This window comes from Drosophila navojoa, chromosome X (genome assembly GCF_054131105.1).
Source record: "Drosophila navojoa isolate 15081-1374.11 chromosome X, UAZ_NAV_1.0, whole genome shotgun sequence".
In the NCBI taxonomy this organism is placed as follows: domain Eukaryota; kingdom Metazoa; phylum Arthropoda; class Insecta; order Diptera; family Drosophilidae; genus Drosophila; species Drosophila navojoa.
The window spans coordinates 23,030,750-23,044,989 of NC_142895.1; the positions used below are offsets into that span (position 1 = coordinate 23,030,750).

At 37.2% G+C, this 14,240-nt stretch overlaps 1 protein-coding gene and 1 long non-coding RNA gene across 3 annotated transcripts in view; one reads left to right on the top strand and one right to left on the bottom strand.

Moving 5' to 3' along the window:
- LOC149090716 (uncharacterized) overlaps positions 1 to 14,240 on the top strand; it is a 108,873-nt gene that overhangs the window by 70,657 nt on the left and 23,976 nt on the right. The window lies entirely within an intron of this gene.
- Positions 222 to 13,739, bottom strand: l(1)G0289 (plexin domain containing lethal (1) G0289). 2 transcript variants are annotated; one of them, XM_030387667.2, is made up of 8 exons: positions 13,578 to 13,739; positions 3,900 to 4,811; positions 3,618 to 3,827; positions 3,390 to 3,541; positions 3,237 to 3,315; positions 1,756 to 2,222; positions 1,662 to 1,679; positions 222 to 1,545 (listed from the first exon to the last, which is right to left on the bottom strand). In XM_030387667.2, exons 1-8 carry the CDS (start codon positions 13,660 to 13,662, stop codon positions 1,477 to 1,479), a joined length of 1,992 nt encoding a protein of 663 aa, XP_030243527.1. In that variant the 5' UTR covers positions 13,663 to 13,739; the 3' UTR covers positions 222 to 1,476. The 2 variants fall into 2 exon arrangements, with proteins under 2 accessions (XP_030243527.1, XP_030243528.1); XM_030387668.2 differs by lacking the exon at positions 1,662 to 1,679.

Genomic DNA, 14,240 nt, shown 5'->3' on the forward strand with positions numbered 1-14,240 from the left:
AATGTCCATTTCCAATCGGAAAGAAAGCTCAACTCCTGCCACTGTTAAAAGACGCTCCTTCCAGGCTTAACAGTACAGCGACTGTTAATTCAAGATCAAAATAATCTTTGCTTTGATTTTTCTTTGTTTTTATTTAAATTATGTTGTATATGTAATAAGAGCTTAAAATACAAATTTAATTTCATTATCAAAATACATTGTTATACAATTTCCTTAGTTGCTTGTTTTTTCTTACGTTTTTGTTGTAGATCTTTAGTTGTTTGTTTTTAATATTTCACTTAATCAATTATGTGTTTAGTTTATCTTTTTGTTTACCGCATTTCTTGTGTTTTTTTTTTTTTCATTTTTATTATTATTTCATTATTTATTTATGTATATTTATAATATTAATTAATAGAAAATATGCTAACAAAAAGAAGAGGTCGTTTTGGATATATCCATTTTGATATATATATATATGCATATGTATATATGTATGTATGTATATATCTATATATATATATAGATTCAAGTGCTTCATATACATCCATATAAAGTACTCATATAATACATAAAAAGAAAACGAAGGGAAATATAATTAAAATTTTATACTTTAGGTTTGCAATTAAAACATATTGAAAATTTAGAGCCACAAAAGAACAAATTCATACATATTTATAAAAAAAAATATATAATATATATAAAATAATAAAAAAAAAACAAACAGAAAAAATGTTTTTTACAATTGAACTACTATATTGAAAGCACTGTGCCCCGTGTCTATGTATGCGTGTGTGTGTGTGTATATATATATGTATAGCTTTTTGGTGGGAACTAAAGGTACAGGGAGGGATCTAAATCACGGATATTACATATAGGAGGAAGTAGAAGAAATAGACAAGGTGAGCATCTTGCTTGAACTCAATCAAATTATCCTTAAAGCAATGTTGTCCTTACACAACAGTTATAAAATGTACTAGGCAGAGAATAGGATAATAATGTATTTGTTGTCTTGTTGTTGTCTTTTTTATGGTTTCTTTAAATTTCAATTTGTTTTATTCTTGCTAATTACTGTTCTCAGAGCTGCAAAATACTTTACTGTTATGTTTCACTCTCTCTCTAGCTCGCACTCTCTTTCTCTTTCGGCTTAAATTGAAATATTTCCATTGCAATTGTTATTGTGTTTAGACACGCTTTCGTTAATTGTTAAGAGAGAGAGTGAGAGAGAAACAGAGAGAATTATCGATAGCTGCCCGGTTAGTACACATACATTTATGCATTAATATACATATATATGCATAAGATTTCAATTTGATGTTCCATATCAAGTCACAGTTGCAGTTGCTGATCGGGTGCTGGCGGAAGGTAAGGCGTCTGTGCAGGATGGGGCGGAAAGGCGGGGGCAGAGATTTTGTTACTGATATTAGTTTGTCACGTCTGTGACACGTTACATCCCAGTGACACGCTACAGTTGCACGATTATATCTCTCCGCTGCACTACATGTGTATCGTGGCCGCCGTGTAGCGCGCCTCGCCGCGTCGCCATGACCACTGGCTGGGACGGAACTGTGTGCAAGAGAACAGAGAGAGAGCATCGATTAATAAAATTCAGAATCAGATGATAGAGACAAGGCAGTTGGGTTAATGGCAAAGGTCAGGAGCTAAACGATTAGTTAACAAACCTGATGTAAATGCTTGGACTGCATGTAAATATACGGAAATCGCTTAGTTTGCATTTAATTAATTGGCCGGCCAATGGCTGACGGTTCGACTCACCTGAATGAGCAGTTGGCCGCTTCGTGTGTGCGGATTCCGGTACGCATAGAAGAGCCACAGCGTCACCGCGAACACCAGACAAATGGGCACCATAAAGCCAACGGCCACGCCTACATCCTTATTCTTTGGCAGCGCGGCGCCAAGATGTTCGCTCTTCTCGGCATTGACGCCATCGCCGGCCGCGCCAGCAGCCGCTGATGTGCCGCTCGACGGATGCTGTGTGCTGCTAATAGTTGGCTCCGTTGCCGGTGCACTGCCGGCTGACCCGTTGCCGTCGGGCGACCAGCTGGGTATGGTGCTGCTGTTGTTGTTGCTGCTGCTATTGTTGTTGCTGTTGCTGTTGTTGCTGCTGTTGTTGCTGCTGCTGTTGTTGTTGCTGCTGCTGCTATTCTCCTGTGCAGCATTGTTGCCCTTTTGGCCGAGCGCCGGGCAAGCATCACTGCTGCTAATCATCGAACGATCACAGCCTGCAAATGGATATAATTAGTGCGAGTTTATAGCAAATTATAGTAAATTGATCAATTATCGAGAATTGTAGCCTAGCACATCTCGCACTGATTGCCCTATGCAATCTTCTTTCTCGCTCTTTTTTGTATTATTTTCCCTTCTCTTACTAATTAATTTTTATATTAACTGATAATATAATAACTACACTTTTGATCTATCATAATTTCTGTTCTCATTTAAATTGTTTATGTTATTCTTAAGTATTTTCTTTTTCTTCTTCTTCATCTCATTTCTCACGTAAATAAACATTTTAATCTTAATGGGTGTAATGCTTGATAAATAATTTTGATAATCCTTAAGCAGTTGACTTACTATAGTCTGATAAATATTTTGGGATACACATTGATAAACCTCAAAAAAGATCGCCAACATTCGTTAAGCTTTCATAAAAATATTGATCATATTTAGGAATTTGAGTAATTAATAACACAAAGTTTTAGAATATACATTGATAAGTCTATCAAGATGTGTAAGCTACATTTGTAAGCCTTAATGGGTATAATGATTGTTAAATATTTTGTCAGGGACCGTAGCGTTTATAATTTTTATAAAAAAAAAACTGTAAAAGTAGGAATTATTCTATTAAAAAAAATCAATTTAAATGATATAAATAAAAAATAATTATTGCAAATAAATTTTTATATTATAATCGTTACAATAAATGAAATGTATAACCTCTTTTTGCTTAACAAAATTGAAAATAAAAATTTTGATTTGATTTTTATATGAAAATTGATGTGCAATAAATATTTTTTATTTTAACTTTTAATTGGCAATAAAAAAAATTAACTTATGTCTGTTTTTCCCACTCTTCTTGTGTTTTTCTTTCTGCTACTAAATCTGTTTAAATTCATTTAGTCATGAAAATAAACATTTCCTGATCAGCAATAAATATATTAACAAAAGTCGCCATGAACTTAGATCAATCGATGTCCGATTGTACTGCCTTCATTAAGATTCACATTAAGATTTACCCTTTTGCTGCCATTCCTGCTTTCTGCGATCGTTGCCAGTGTTTGTGGAGCAACGATTCAGCGTGGGGCACCAAACGCACTGCGGCCCATGGAACGAATCGAATGGAACGAATTAGTTTCAAATTCAGAACGAAAGCCATACTGGCAGCTCACCTCAAATGTGGTATTGTGATTGATGCACGCCTGACAGTCGGAGTAGCCGAGGCATGTGGGCAAGGCAGTGAGGACGACAATGGTCGAATTCGTGATCTCATGCTGGCTAAATGTGACGCGATGGTATTCATAGATGGTCTTGCGGCGAGCGACTGAATTGGGAGTGGTTAGAGTACGAATTAGTTTCTTTGATTAAGCCATATAATAATGCATAGCTGGAGCACATACAGAAGAGCATCTTGTCCACGATGTAGGCATCGGACAGTCCGACCTTGACCGGATGCTGATTATCCTGTATGTTGTTGATCAGCATGGGCAGCTGGTAGTAGACGAACACAATGTCTCCAGTCTTATGCAGCGTGGCACTGAACGTGAATTTGCCATAATTGGGCTTATCCTGGAGCGTGACGTTCTCCCAGACGACGGTGAAGGCGGTGCCTGGCGGGAGCAACAACCAAAGGTAAACAGTGAGATAGAGGAAGACTAGATATTGCCTGCAACTGGACTCACCATTGTCCTGTAGCCGCACAAACGAATCGTCCGACATGCTCGTATCAAAGTTGGCCATCAGCGGTGCTATGTATTGAGTCGCCGCCAGCCAGGAGTGAACGTACTCGCCGGTGTAGAGGAAGCCGCCGGTGGCCACGGTTATGTTGCGCACATAGTGACCGTAGAAGGGAAATCCGAACTTCAGCTCGACGGTCATGGCACGGCGATGCGAGGAGGAGAGCATACTGTTCTCTGGTATATTGCGAAGCTGTGACCAGATCTCAGCCGTCTCGTTCTTGTTCTCGTAGAGCAGGCTGCGATAGTAGTCGTAGTGATCCTCGTGCCGGGTCAGCTGTGATTTGTTGGCCTCCTTGGTGATGACCTCGTCGGACACATCGACATCGTCGATCAGCGCACGCTCTGTGGTGCTGCTGGTTGTCGTTGACTGGGCGGCTTGGGATGCCACCTTCTTGGGATATGGCATTGGCTGCTGCTGCATCAGCTGCGTTTTCTTTGGCGGCACACTGGGCACAGCCGCTGCCACATTGATGCTGGCGGTGCCATTGGTGCTGTTGGCAATATCGCCGCCGCTGCTGCCCAGCTCCTTGCGCTGCCCCGTGCCATTGACGCCCACATTGTGGACGTTGTAGGTAACGCTGCCCGTTGCCGTGGCCTTGCTGTCCACGGTGGTGACCGTTGTGGCTCCATCTGCCGCAGCTGCAACGCTTCCGACCGCATTCACATTGGTGCTCACGCTCTGGTACTGATGCTTCGCATCCATTGTGGCGCCCAGTACGGGCGGCGCGTCCGCTGTGCCCGTTGGTGCATCACGGCGCCGCCGCTGCAGCTCCTCCCCAGCATCCGACAACCTGACTATCCGCTCAGGATTGATATAAGCGAGTTTGGTGTCGAGCGCAACATAGGCATCGGGCGCTGCAAGCGATAAGGAGGGAAAGAGAGAGAGTGAGAGAGAGAGAGAGAGATTAGATGATTGGTCAAGTTCAGATAGGCATATATCTATATTACGATTATTCCTTATCTGCTAATTGAGCAAAAGTAAAGTAACTTCCTTTGATAAGAGAACGAACGGCGTTATGTGTACCGTAAATTTCTTTTAAATACCCACTAAAAATTTCAGTGCACTGCAAATGCAAATGCTAAACAAGCAACTGTAAAATATATACATATATACATACATATATATACCTATATATAAAACTAAACAATTCTGAAAATTCACAAATATTTTGGCATAAACATCACGATTCATAGGTTAACTGAAAATGGGAATAAATAATGTAGGGGAATTTATTTTATTTTTTTTTCCTGAAAAAACCATGAAAAATATGAATGTAAACTTGAACGGGAAATTTCTAGTTCCATTATCATTTATATACCTATATGGTATATATGACAGATTGATGGGGTGATCAGACAAAGCTCATATTAATATTATATTGGTATATATTTTGCAATCTAATGAGCTTATGGAAATTGTTTTAGAAAAATATATTTTAAAATGAAAATTTGATGGGGCAGTTAGCTCATGAGGTATATGTATATAATATAGTTCATCTTATAGGCTGACTAGACTAAGGTATACTAAACCCAAGAATTCTATTATAAGATAGGCATTCAGATGATGAACTTTAAGGGAAATTTGTTTTTTTTACAGTTTGGGTGATTCTGTGATTCGCGATCGTGTGCGATTTGACGCTCCTCGATCTGCGTTAAATCCCAGCGCACACAAGCCTCACTGTTTGACTGAGCTGGAGGTCAACAATCGAGACACGATATGGATCATGAGTCATCCAAAATTGCAGCTTACGCTAGATGCTCTCTGTCAGCGAAGCGTGGGTGGGTCATTTGAATACGTAATGCCATACGGTGGTTCGAGCTTCACAATAAAACCACAAATATTATAATAATATCACATTTGACTGGGATTTCTCTTCTGCTATGTCTCTCACTCAGCCGCTCTACCTACATTTTTATCAGTTCCGTTTTTGGTTGTCATGTGAATACCATACGAAATGCAAGTTCAGTTTATTCACATCTATAAAACTGACAAAAGCAGACTTGTTTTTATATATATAGTATAAATATATATATATTATATATTCTTGATTCGGCACAACATTCAAGTTGATTCAGTTCTGTTCATCTGCCGATCTTCATCTTCAACTTTATCTTTTATTACGTGATCTAGTAAGTTTTTCCCATTCAAAGCGATTAAAAATATTATCGAACTTTAGTTTTTATAATATCTATATTTCCCCTGGTGAACTTTAGTTCAGTATTAATCAGTTTCATATGAATGATAATTGACATTTTCATTTTCGATAATGGTAGATCCAACTATTATAAGATCATTTAAGATCATATCCAACATTTAAGGAATTTTTCATATAACGAGTGTTCTTGCAGAGCTTCACAACTTTGAGCTGCGATAGTTGATTTCTTTCTGGGTTGGGTCTGAAGTTCCATTTGTGGATAAACTTATATTGTGGTAGAGCAACGTTTGCAAATTGTTGAAATGAAACACAAATTGATATTGATTTTCAATTTTCGTTCTTCGATGAAGCAGACTTTTAATTGAAAAAGTAGATCATAGGCTGAACAATTCAGTTGTTGAGGAAAACGTGTCAAACTCAAGTGGTTGTTGACGCCAAGCGTTTCTCTATGCACGTGCCCAAATAGGAAAACACTTAGTATCTTGAGACGTAATATACATAGTTTTGGCATTCTCTAAATTGAATTTCAATTTGTCACTTTAAAAACAATTATTGAAACTGAAACTAAATGTAAACTGAGTGGACTCAGGTTCGAATTTTTTGCATTCCCGTATAGAGTCTCACTCGTTTAGCCTTGGAATGCAAAGCTTAAGATATTAGACTCTAATATTTACTGTTTATTGCTGAAAATAAAAATTAAAATAAGTCGAATCACGTAAATTCAGTTTATGACAAAGTTAGAAAAGGATTTTCGCCAAATTCCCTAGTAAAAAAAATATGTAAGACTCTACATAAAGTCTAGCAATACCAACAAAATACTTTTCGCTTTTATGCTAATTCAAGCATTCACAATTGATGAAAAATTCATTCGGCAAATGAATAAGAAAAGTATTTGGCATAGAAGTTCATAGATATTTTAGATGTGACATCAATCAATCAATGAATCGAAGGACAAATCATAAGCGAAATACTCTTGATATAGAAAATCTGTTCAGTTGTATCTAACCTTCAATTTGAAGACTCTTAAATTATATGGTTCATCAATTAGACGTATTAAATCTATCTCTCTCTCTCCCTCTCTCTCTCTCTCTCTCTCTCTCTTTCTCTCTCTCTCTTTCTCTCTCTCTCTCTCTGTCTCTCTCTCTCTCTCTCTCTCTCTCTCTCTTGATGGTATCCGACTTCTACGTTTCTACCTATTTCTGTACTTTGTTCTTTCTTCTTCTTGTTTTGACAAAATTTAATTTAACCGGTTCTGATATTATAATCATGGAAGTTCCACATAAACATTGTAGCTATAACAACAAAGCGACAACGATGACAGTATATTTATATTATCGGAGTGCCTCGAGAAAACTTATATATAAGAATGAATGAACTTATATATATGAATGAATAACGGTTTCTTTAAATTTATAAATAGTTTATATCCGTGAGAATCGTTAAATAGCTACAATAAACCCCTATTTCGCCTATTAAACTTGTGATAAGCTAAAATAATTCTACATTTCATATGCCAAGCTTTCTGTATATCTGAATCGAAATATCTTATAATTCATATGGGTATTTCTCCAGGGAAATATATATATATATATATATATATATATATATATATATATATATATATATATATATATATATATATATATATATATTTTTTTTTTTTTTTTTTTTTGTAGTGTGTGAACCCATGTTAAAACAAAATTGTTTATTTTGAAAAAAGTAGCGAATTTTATAATCTTTATTACGACAAATCCCCCTAGGGGGTACTTAACTGGCAATATGCCCATTAATATAAAAACAGACTCTTGAAAAAGCAATTAAAATATACCATAAATATACGTAAATATATATACATTCAATTTTTAGCGTCATTGAAAAAATACAAAAACACATTTTCAGTGGGGCTTCTGGATATGGCTTATCAGATTTTCCGAAACTTTATATTTAACACTGAGTGAGCGAAATGAGCTGAAATTGGATATACATACATATATATATATGTATGTAAACTGCTGTTGTTGTTGTTGTTGCTTTTTATTTTGAATGTTTTTGTCAAGTTAAATACATTTTCGGTTTTATAGCTTTGCATACGAGAACTCGTTTGACACCGGTTCAAAAGTGCTGCGATGTCAAATTTGTTAATTTGCTGGTGCACACACACAGACACACACACACACACATACATACATGCACAGAGAGACACGAACAGCTGAGGTCTGTCGTTTAGGCGACAAAAGTGTAGCTAATTCAATGGACAGCGGTGTAATTATTTGCCAGCGACGACTGAACGTGGCGAAGGGCCATTTAGCAGCGACGCTGATTGAAAGTGTAACAGCTCAATGACTCGTAATTTGAATGCATGTTTTTTGTTTCAATTTGCCCACCCCCTACCTCTGACCCAGCCCTCTCTCACACACACTCTCACTCTCTCTATCTCTCTCTTTTACACAACAGAAACCTCTTTTATTATTTATAACACGGCATTTGCATAAATTGAGCAATTTCACTTTTTTTTGGTGGGTTTTCCAACACTGTTCAACCGCATTTTCCCCCTACTTCTGCCTGAGCTGTAATTACTTATTAACTGTTACTCGACGCCGCGCGCTGAATATCGATTTTCTATTTTCATTACATTACATTCTTGTTTTTCTATTTTATTTCTACTTTTTTTTCTAGTTGTTTCAACGCTTACGACTCTTCGCCCACCGTTACGCCCCCTAGTTATGTCGACCAACCACCAGCACAGCCACAACACATTCTCGGGCCTAGGAATACGAATAACTCGAGACTGCTCGACTGGCAGATACCCTGCAAACCCAGCAACTGTTTTCTGTTATGGAAATAGATTTCTTGAATACCTTTTCTTATCGATGGACTTTCGTATTTCAGTTCTACCTACTACGTCTTATGGTGTACAAACCAAGTTGAGAAAACAAAGTAAAATAACAATTCATAAATTCACAATATTTAAAAATTATTATGGCAATTAAAACTAATATATAACAAAAATATATAAATATATAAAAAAAATAAATAAATAAATAAATAAATTAAAAATAAAATAAATCAAATTTAATATAGATATAAAAGTTTTATCTAAATAAACTTGAGAATAAAGTTATATAAAATTAAAAGCCACACAACCACAAACATACTCTCTCTCTCTATCTCTCTCATACGCACACACACACCCAAATCCCCATTGTTATATCTGCAGTTTCACATTTCAAAATGGCAAAAACTTTGTTTTGTTTTTTGTTTATTTAAGAAAGTGCCGTTATTTTTTATGGCAATGATTCGTGTTTAACGAAATTATAATGCAACGTTGCAGATCCAAGCGTTGCGGTAAACAAACGCAATCAGTTTGCCAACGACGCATGAGCAAGTGACAATTGCCACAAAACCGTATGCAACTGCCTTGCACTCGAGCAAATCGGGTTTTAGCTAATTACAGTATTTTTTTTTTTTTTTTTTTTTTTTTTTTGCATAGTAACTTAAAAATGACGTAAAGAGAAAGAGAGAGCGAGATGAAGACAGACAGCACTTAAGTAGAGTAATCGCAAAGCAAAGCAGACACAAAGATGTACACATGCACACTCACACACAGTCACTCATGCACACACACACACATGAATCAGCATCGCGCACGTCATTGCAACGTTTGTTTCCCATTTCCCCATTGCCTTGCATAATTATCGACTCCGGTCACACTGAGTCACACACACACACACACCTGCAGTTGCCGACTCACTCGCACCCGCTGCGCTTAGCAGCGAGCCTCTCTTGAAGAGCATAATTCAATTCAATTGAACCCGGTGTTAATTGTTATGTTAATGGCTGATATTGTTATTGTGGCGGCGGCAGCTGTAGCGGCCGCTGCTGCTCTTAAATAATTGGCGCAAATTTACGCAGCATTTGATTGAAAAATGAAAGTAATTCTTCCCATTCGTTCTTTTTTTTCTTAGTTATTTAGTTATTTTTATTATTATTATTATTATTTATTTATAATTTTTTTTTTTTTGCTGGCTGCTGTGTTAACGACCTTATGGCGCATCCATGGCAACTGTGCGTGTGACCTAGTTCTTATTTTATTTTGCTTTTTTTATAAATTTCTTTTGCTTTGGTAAGCAAATGCGACTGCAAAATGCTATTTCTTGTTCGAGCTGCACGGACAGAGAGTTAGAGAAAGAGAGAGAGGAAGAGATAGAGCTGACTAATAATTTGACAGGCATTCTGCGTAGTATGACTGCTGATTATTCATTCTCTCTTATCTGAAGAAAATCATTTGAGCTATCGCAAAGCAGTTGTTTTTCTTTGTGCAGACGACGGTAACAACAACAAGACTGCACTTGTACAGTTGTCGTTCTTTATTGGGCTTTTAGCGCCGTTAGCCGGACATGCTTAACGGTTGACTAAACCAATAGAACAAACAAAAGAAAAGCACACGAAAACGCAACGGCTAAAGGCAAAGCAAAGAGTTGCCAGAGTGTCCAAAATGCATTGGTCACAAACAAAACCAGAGAGAGTGAGAGAGGGAGAGCGAGAGAGTTAAATGGGCAAGTAAAAGACATTTCGAAGAGTAAGGTGGGAGCTTTGTCAATGCATATGTTTAATGTTTATGATGTGCGAACGTCAACGGCTCTGCTTCCTGTTCACACAGACCTGTCTGCGTGTGTGTAAGAGAGACGGCTGCTCTGTGTGGGCGCCCATACGTACAATGGGCACAACTATTTTCGGTCAACGCAAGCCGTTGGCCGGGCGCAAAGGGGCGTGGCATGGGGATTATGCAGTACAAATGCATCGAGATGCATATAAAGAAGAAAGTCTCTGACACAATCAAATATACATACAAATATAGACATTTGATTTATGTATAAGACTTGTCTGTGTGTTTGTGTTCCAATTGGAATTAGCTGTATCGCATGCAATCCCAGTTGGATGCTGCACAACTGTTCGTGCTTTATCGCATTCCTGATTGCCTAATGATCGAAAGTAGATTAAATGCCAGCTGTGAAATTGCTAAATGTACTTTTTTAAGTGTTTTCCATGCGAAAATCAGCATACTTGGCATTTACTAACAAAGCACGTTAGCCCACCTGCCATTAATTACATACATAGTACATGCACACAATTGTTGGCCTCCTCCGTTAAAAACTACGAAAATTAGCTGAGATCTGTCAAGAGTTGCGCCTTTAGTATATGTACCTAAATACGTACAGCTGCGGTCATAAAAATAGTGCGTTTAATCACTAGATATTGAAGGAAAAATAGCAAAAAATCCGTAGCTGATCGAAAACGAATGTTAAAATAGTTGCGGCAAGTAGTTCAGAAGGCGTGGCACCCAATTTCATTTGAAACGGTAATATTGCCTCATTGATTCCGTGCTACACATATGTCATGCCATAATTAAAATATAATGGAACACAATGCATTAGTTTTAATTATAATTTTATGTCCCATATTTTAATAGACCCTAATATTTTTATGAATTATTGAATCCTAAAGCATTTTCTGAATTTTCAAATTATTCAGAAATCATAATATTTAAATTATGGAATATATACTATATGCCCAAGATTAAGTCGCACTATTATTTTTATGAACGCAAGTGTATTTGAACTAATGGCAAGTTACCTGCTAATAACATAACAGATATTGTTTGTAATGTTAACATGTTAATCGACAATTACAGATCTCTGCAATGCAAAACAGGTGCATGCATGCGCACGTATGTATGTATGTATGTATACATGTCCGTGTATTAATGAGCAGGCAAATCTCATTCAAACTACTGGAAATTCATACATATTTATATATGAATGTTTGTATGTATGCGTGCATACATGTAATTATCACCAGAGCAGAAAAGACAACAACAATAATATCGCTCATGATAAGCGCTCTGCGCTGTGCCAGTCAGTGACTGTCCCCTGGGACATGAGTCAAGTGCAGTTGAAATCAAAGATCGATTAACTAAGGCAAGCTACTGCTACTACTGGCTACTATAGTAGATACTATTGACAGTTGTGTGGCTTAATTGATTTCTAGTAACTGCATAGACAACGACAACACACAGCGGTAACAATTTAGAGTAATTATAAAAACATACACACACAAAGAATGACAAAGTGTACAGCACAAAGCGAACGCTAGAAACTGATAAAGTGGGTGGTAAATAAACATCGGGTGCCAGACAAAGAAATGCTCAATCGCAACTGTATCAACAAATACGCACATACAGATGAATAAATATATATTTCACCATATCGCATGTGCGTGTGTGCGCCCACCTATGCATGTGTGTGCAGTGCGTGTGCAGTTAGTAGAAACAAGCAAATGAACTGCGACGACATTAAATGCTCTGGCAACGCTGTCCGCTACGGCTAGTAAACATCCACACATATATATGCACATATGCATGTGTGTCTTTATATATGCGTAGCACATTACATTATTGGCTAATTACACAACACTATCTTATGCTTGAGAGAGCGGCAATAGAGAGAAAAAGAGCTGGAGAGCGAGAGAGCAGGTAACGGCACTTTAAGCCACCAGCAGCTGCTGCTGGCAAGGTTGCCACCTGTGTCATTCTTTGATCTATTTCTATATCTATTTCAATTGCAAATTGCGACGCCGACATTGTTGGATGACAGCAGCAAGAAAAACAACAACAACCCAAAACAAGAAGCCACACACATTCGTCTTTTCTTTGCGCCTTGATAAAAATGCGCCACAAATTTCAATTGTGATATGCAACGATTAGATGTCGCTCGCTCTCTACAATTGCGCGGAGGGGTCGGCAATCGGTCTATGGAAATTGTTGCACGTTAAGTGGAGCATGGAGCACATAAGCGTAGCGTACTAAACAAAAAAATTGTTAAAAATAAAGTAAACGTGAGTAGTTTATCAAAGGTAGAGCGAGAGGGACAGGCAGAGGCAGGCGACAGGACGTTCGCTTCTTAGTAATGCTGCCTATTTTCACACTCGGCTGAGCCACACTTACACACATACACACACACAACACTCATACTAAACTCACACGCACGCACGCAAGACTCAGCGCTACGTACACTTGATTTTTTGTTGTCAATTAACGCATTTACTGCCAGGCAGCAGATATAACAACTACAATAAAAATACAAATTCGTTTTAACAGCAACAAAGACACAAAAAAAAAAAAAAAAAACAGAAAAAAACATGGCAGCAAAAATTTCACCATACAAAAAAAGTACCAACTGGCAGCAGAGCGCGCTCTGACTCCCTCTCTCCCATATCCCCCACAATGACTCTCCACGACCAATCTTTGCGTTTTGCTTCTTCGACAACGTCGTCATCATCATCATCATCACCTGCACTATAATCGCAGCCTAATTATGATGATCTGTCATATGTGCACACAAATGTATATGCGTATTTGAATATTTCAGGTTTCGAGAATATTCAAATGTATTTTGGTTGCACTTACATATTGATTTCGCACATTGTATTGATCCGTATATAGTTAATAAAATTGCGATTTGCGCGTACGCACGACCGACAGTTTTCGCCATTTTTCTTGTCCAACCCGCACGATGAAACGTACACGTCCGTATCCACTGAACAATTAAATATTAGTGGCAAACAAAAGAAACCGCTCCGACTAGTATTTACATTTTTAGGATCGTGCAGCTTGGTCACACTGTTTTCTCCTAATTCCAGCAATAATAGTTTGGTATTTTCTCAATTCACAGTATATAATATTATTTTCAAGATAGTTTCTTACATGCATCTCTGATATTTTGTTATTCTTTAAATAGGTTAACCGATTGCCCATTAGCTGACTAAAATGAGTTTAATATTCTTTGGTTTGCATCAATTAAGCTGATATCCAAGGAATGTTGATGAAAACCATATTTTATGTACTCGAATTATTTAGGTAGTATTGGCACAAATTTAAGTTCGATAAATAACGTATATTTAATATATCAGAAGTAGGAAGAGGAATACGGTTAATTTTGGTTGTTTGGTTTTTTTTTTTTTTTAATAATATCGCTTTTTGAATACAGTCTTATCGAATTTGAAGAGCACAAGATATTGTCAAATCTTGTTTAAAATATTAATTATATTATTAGCTAAAGGTTCGATTCAT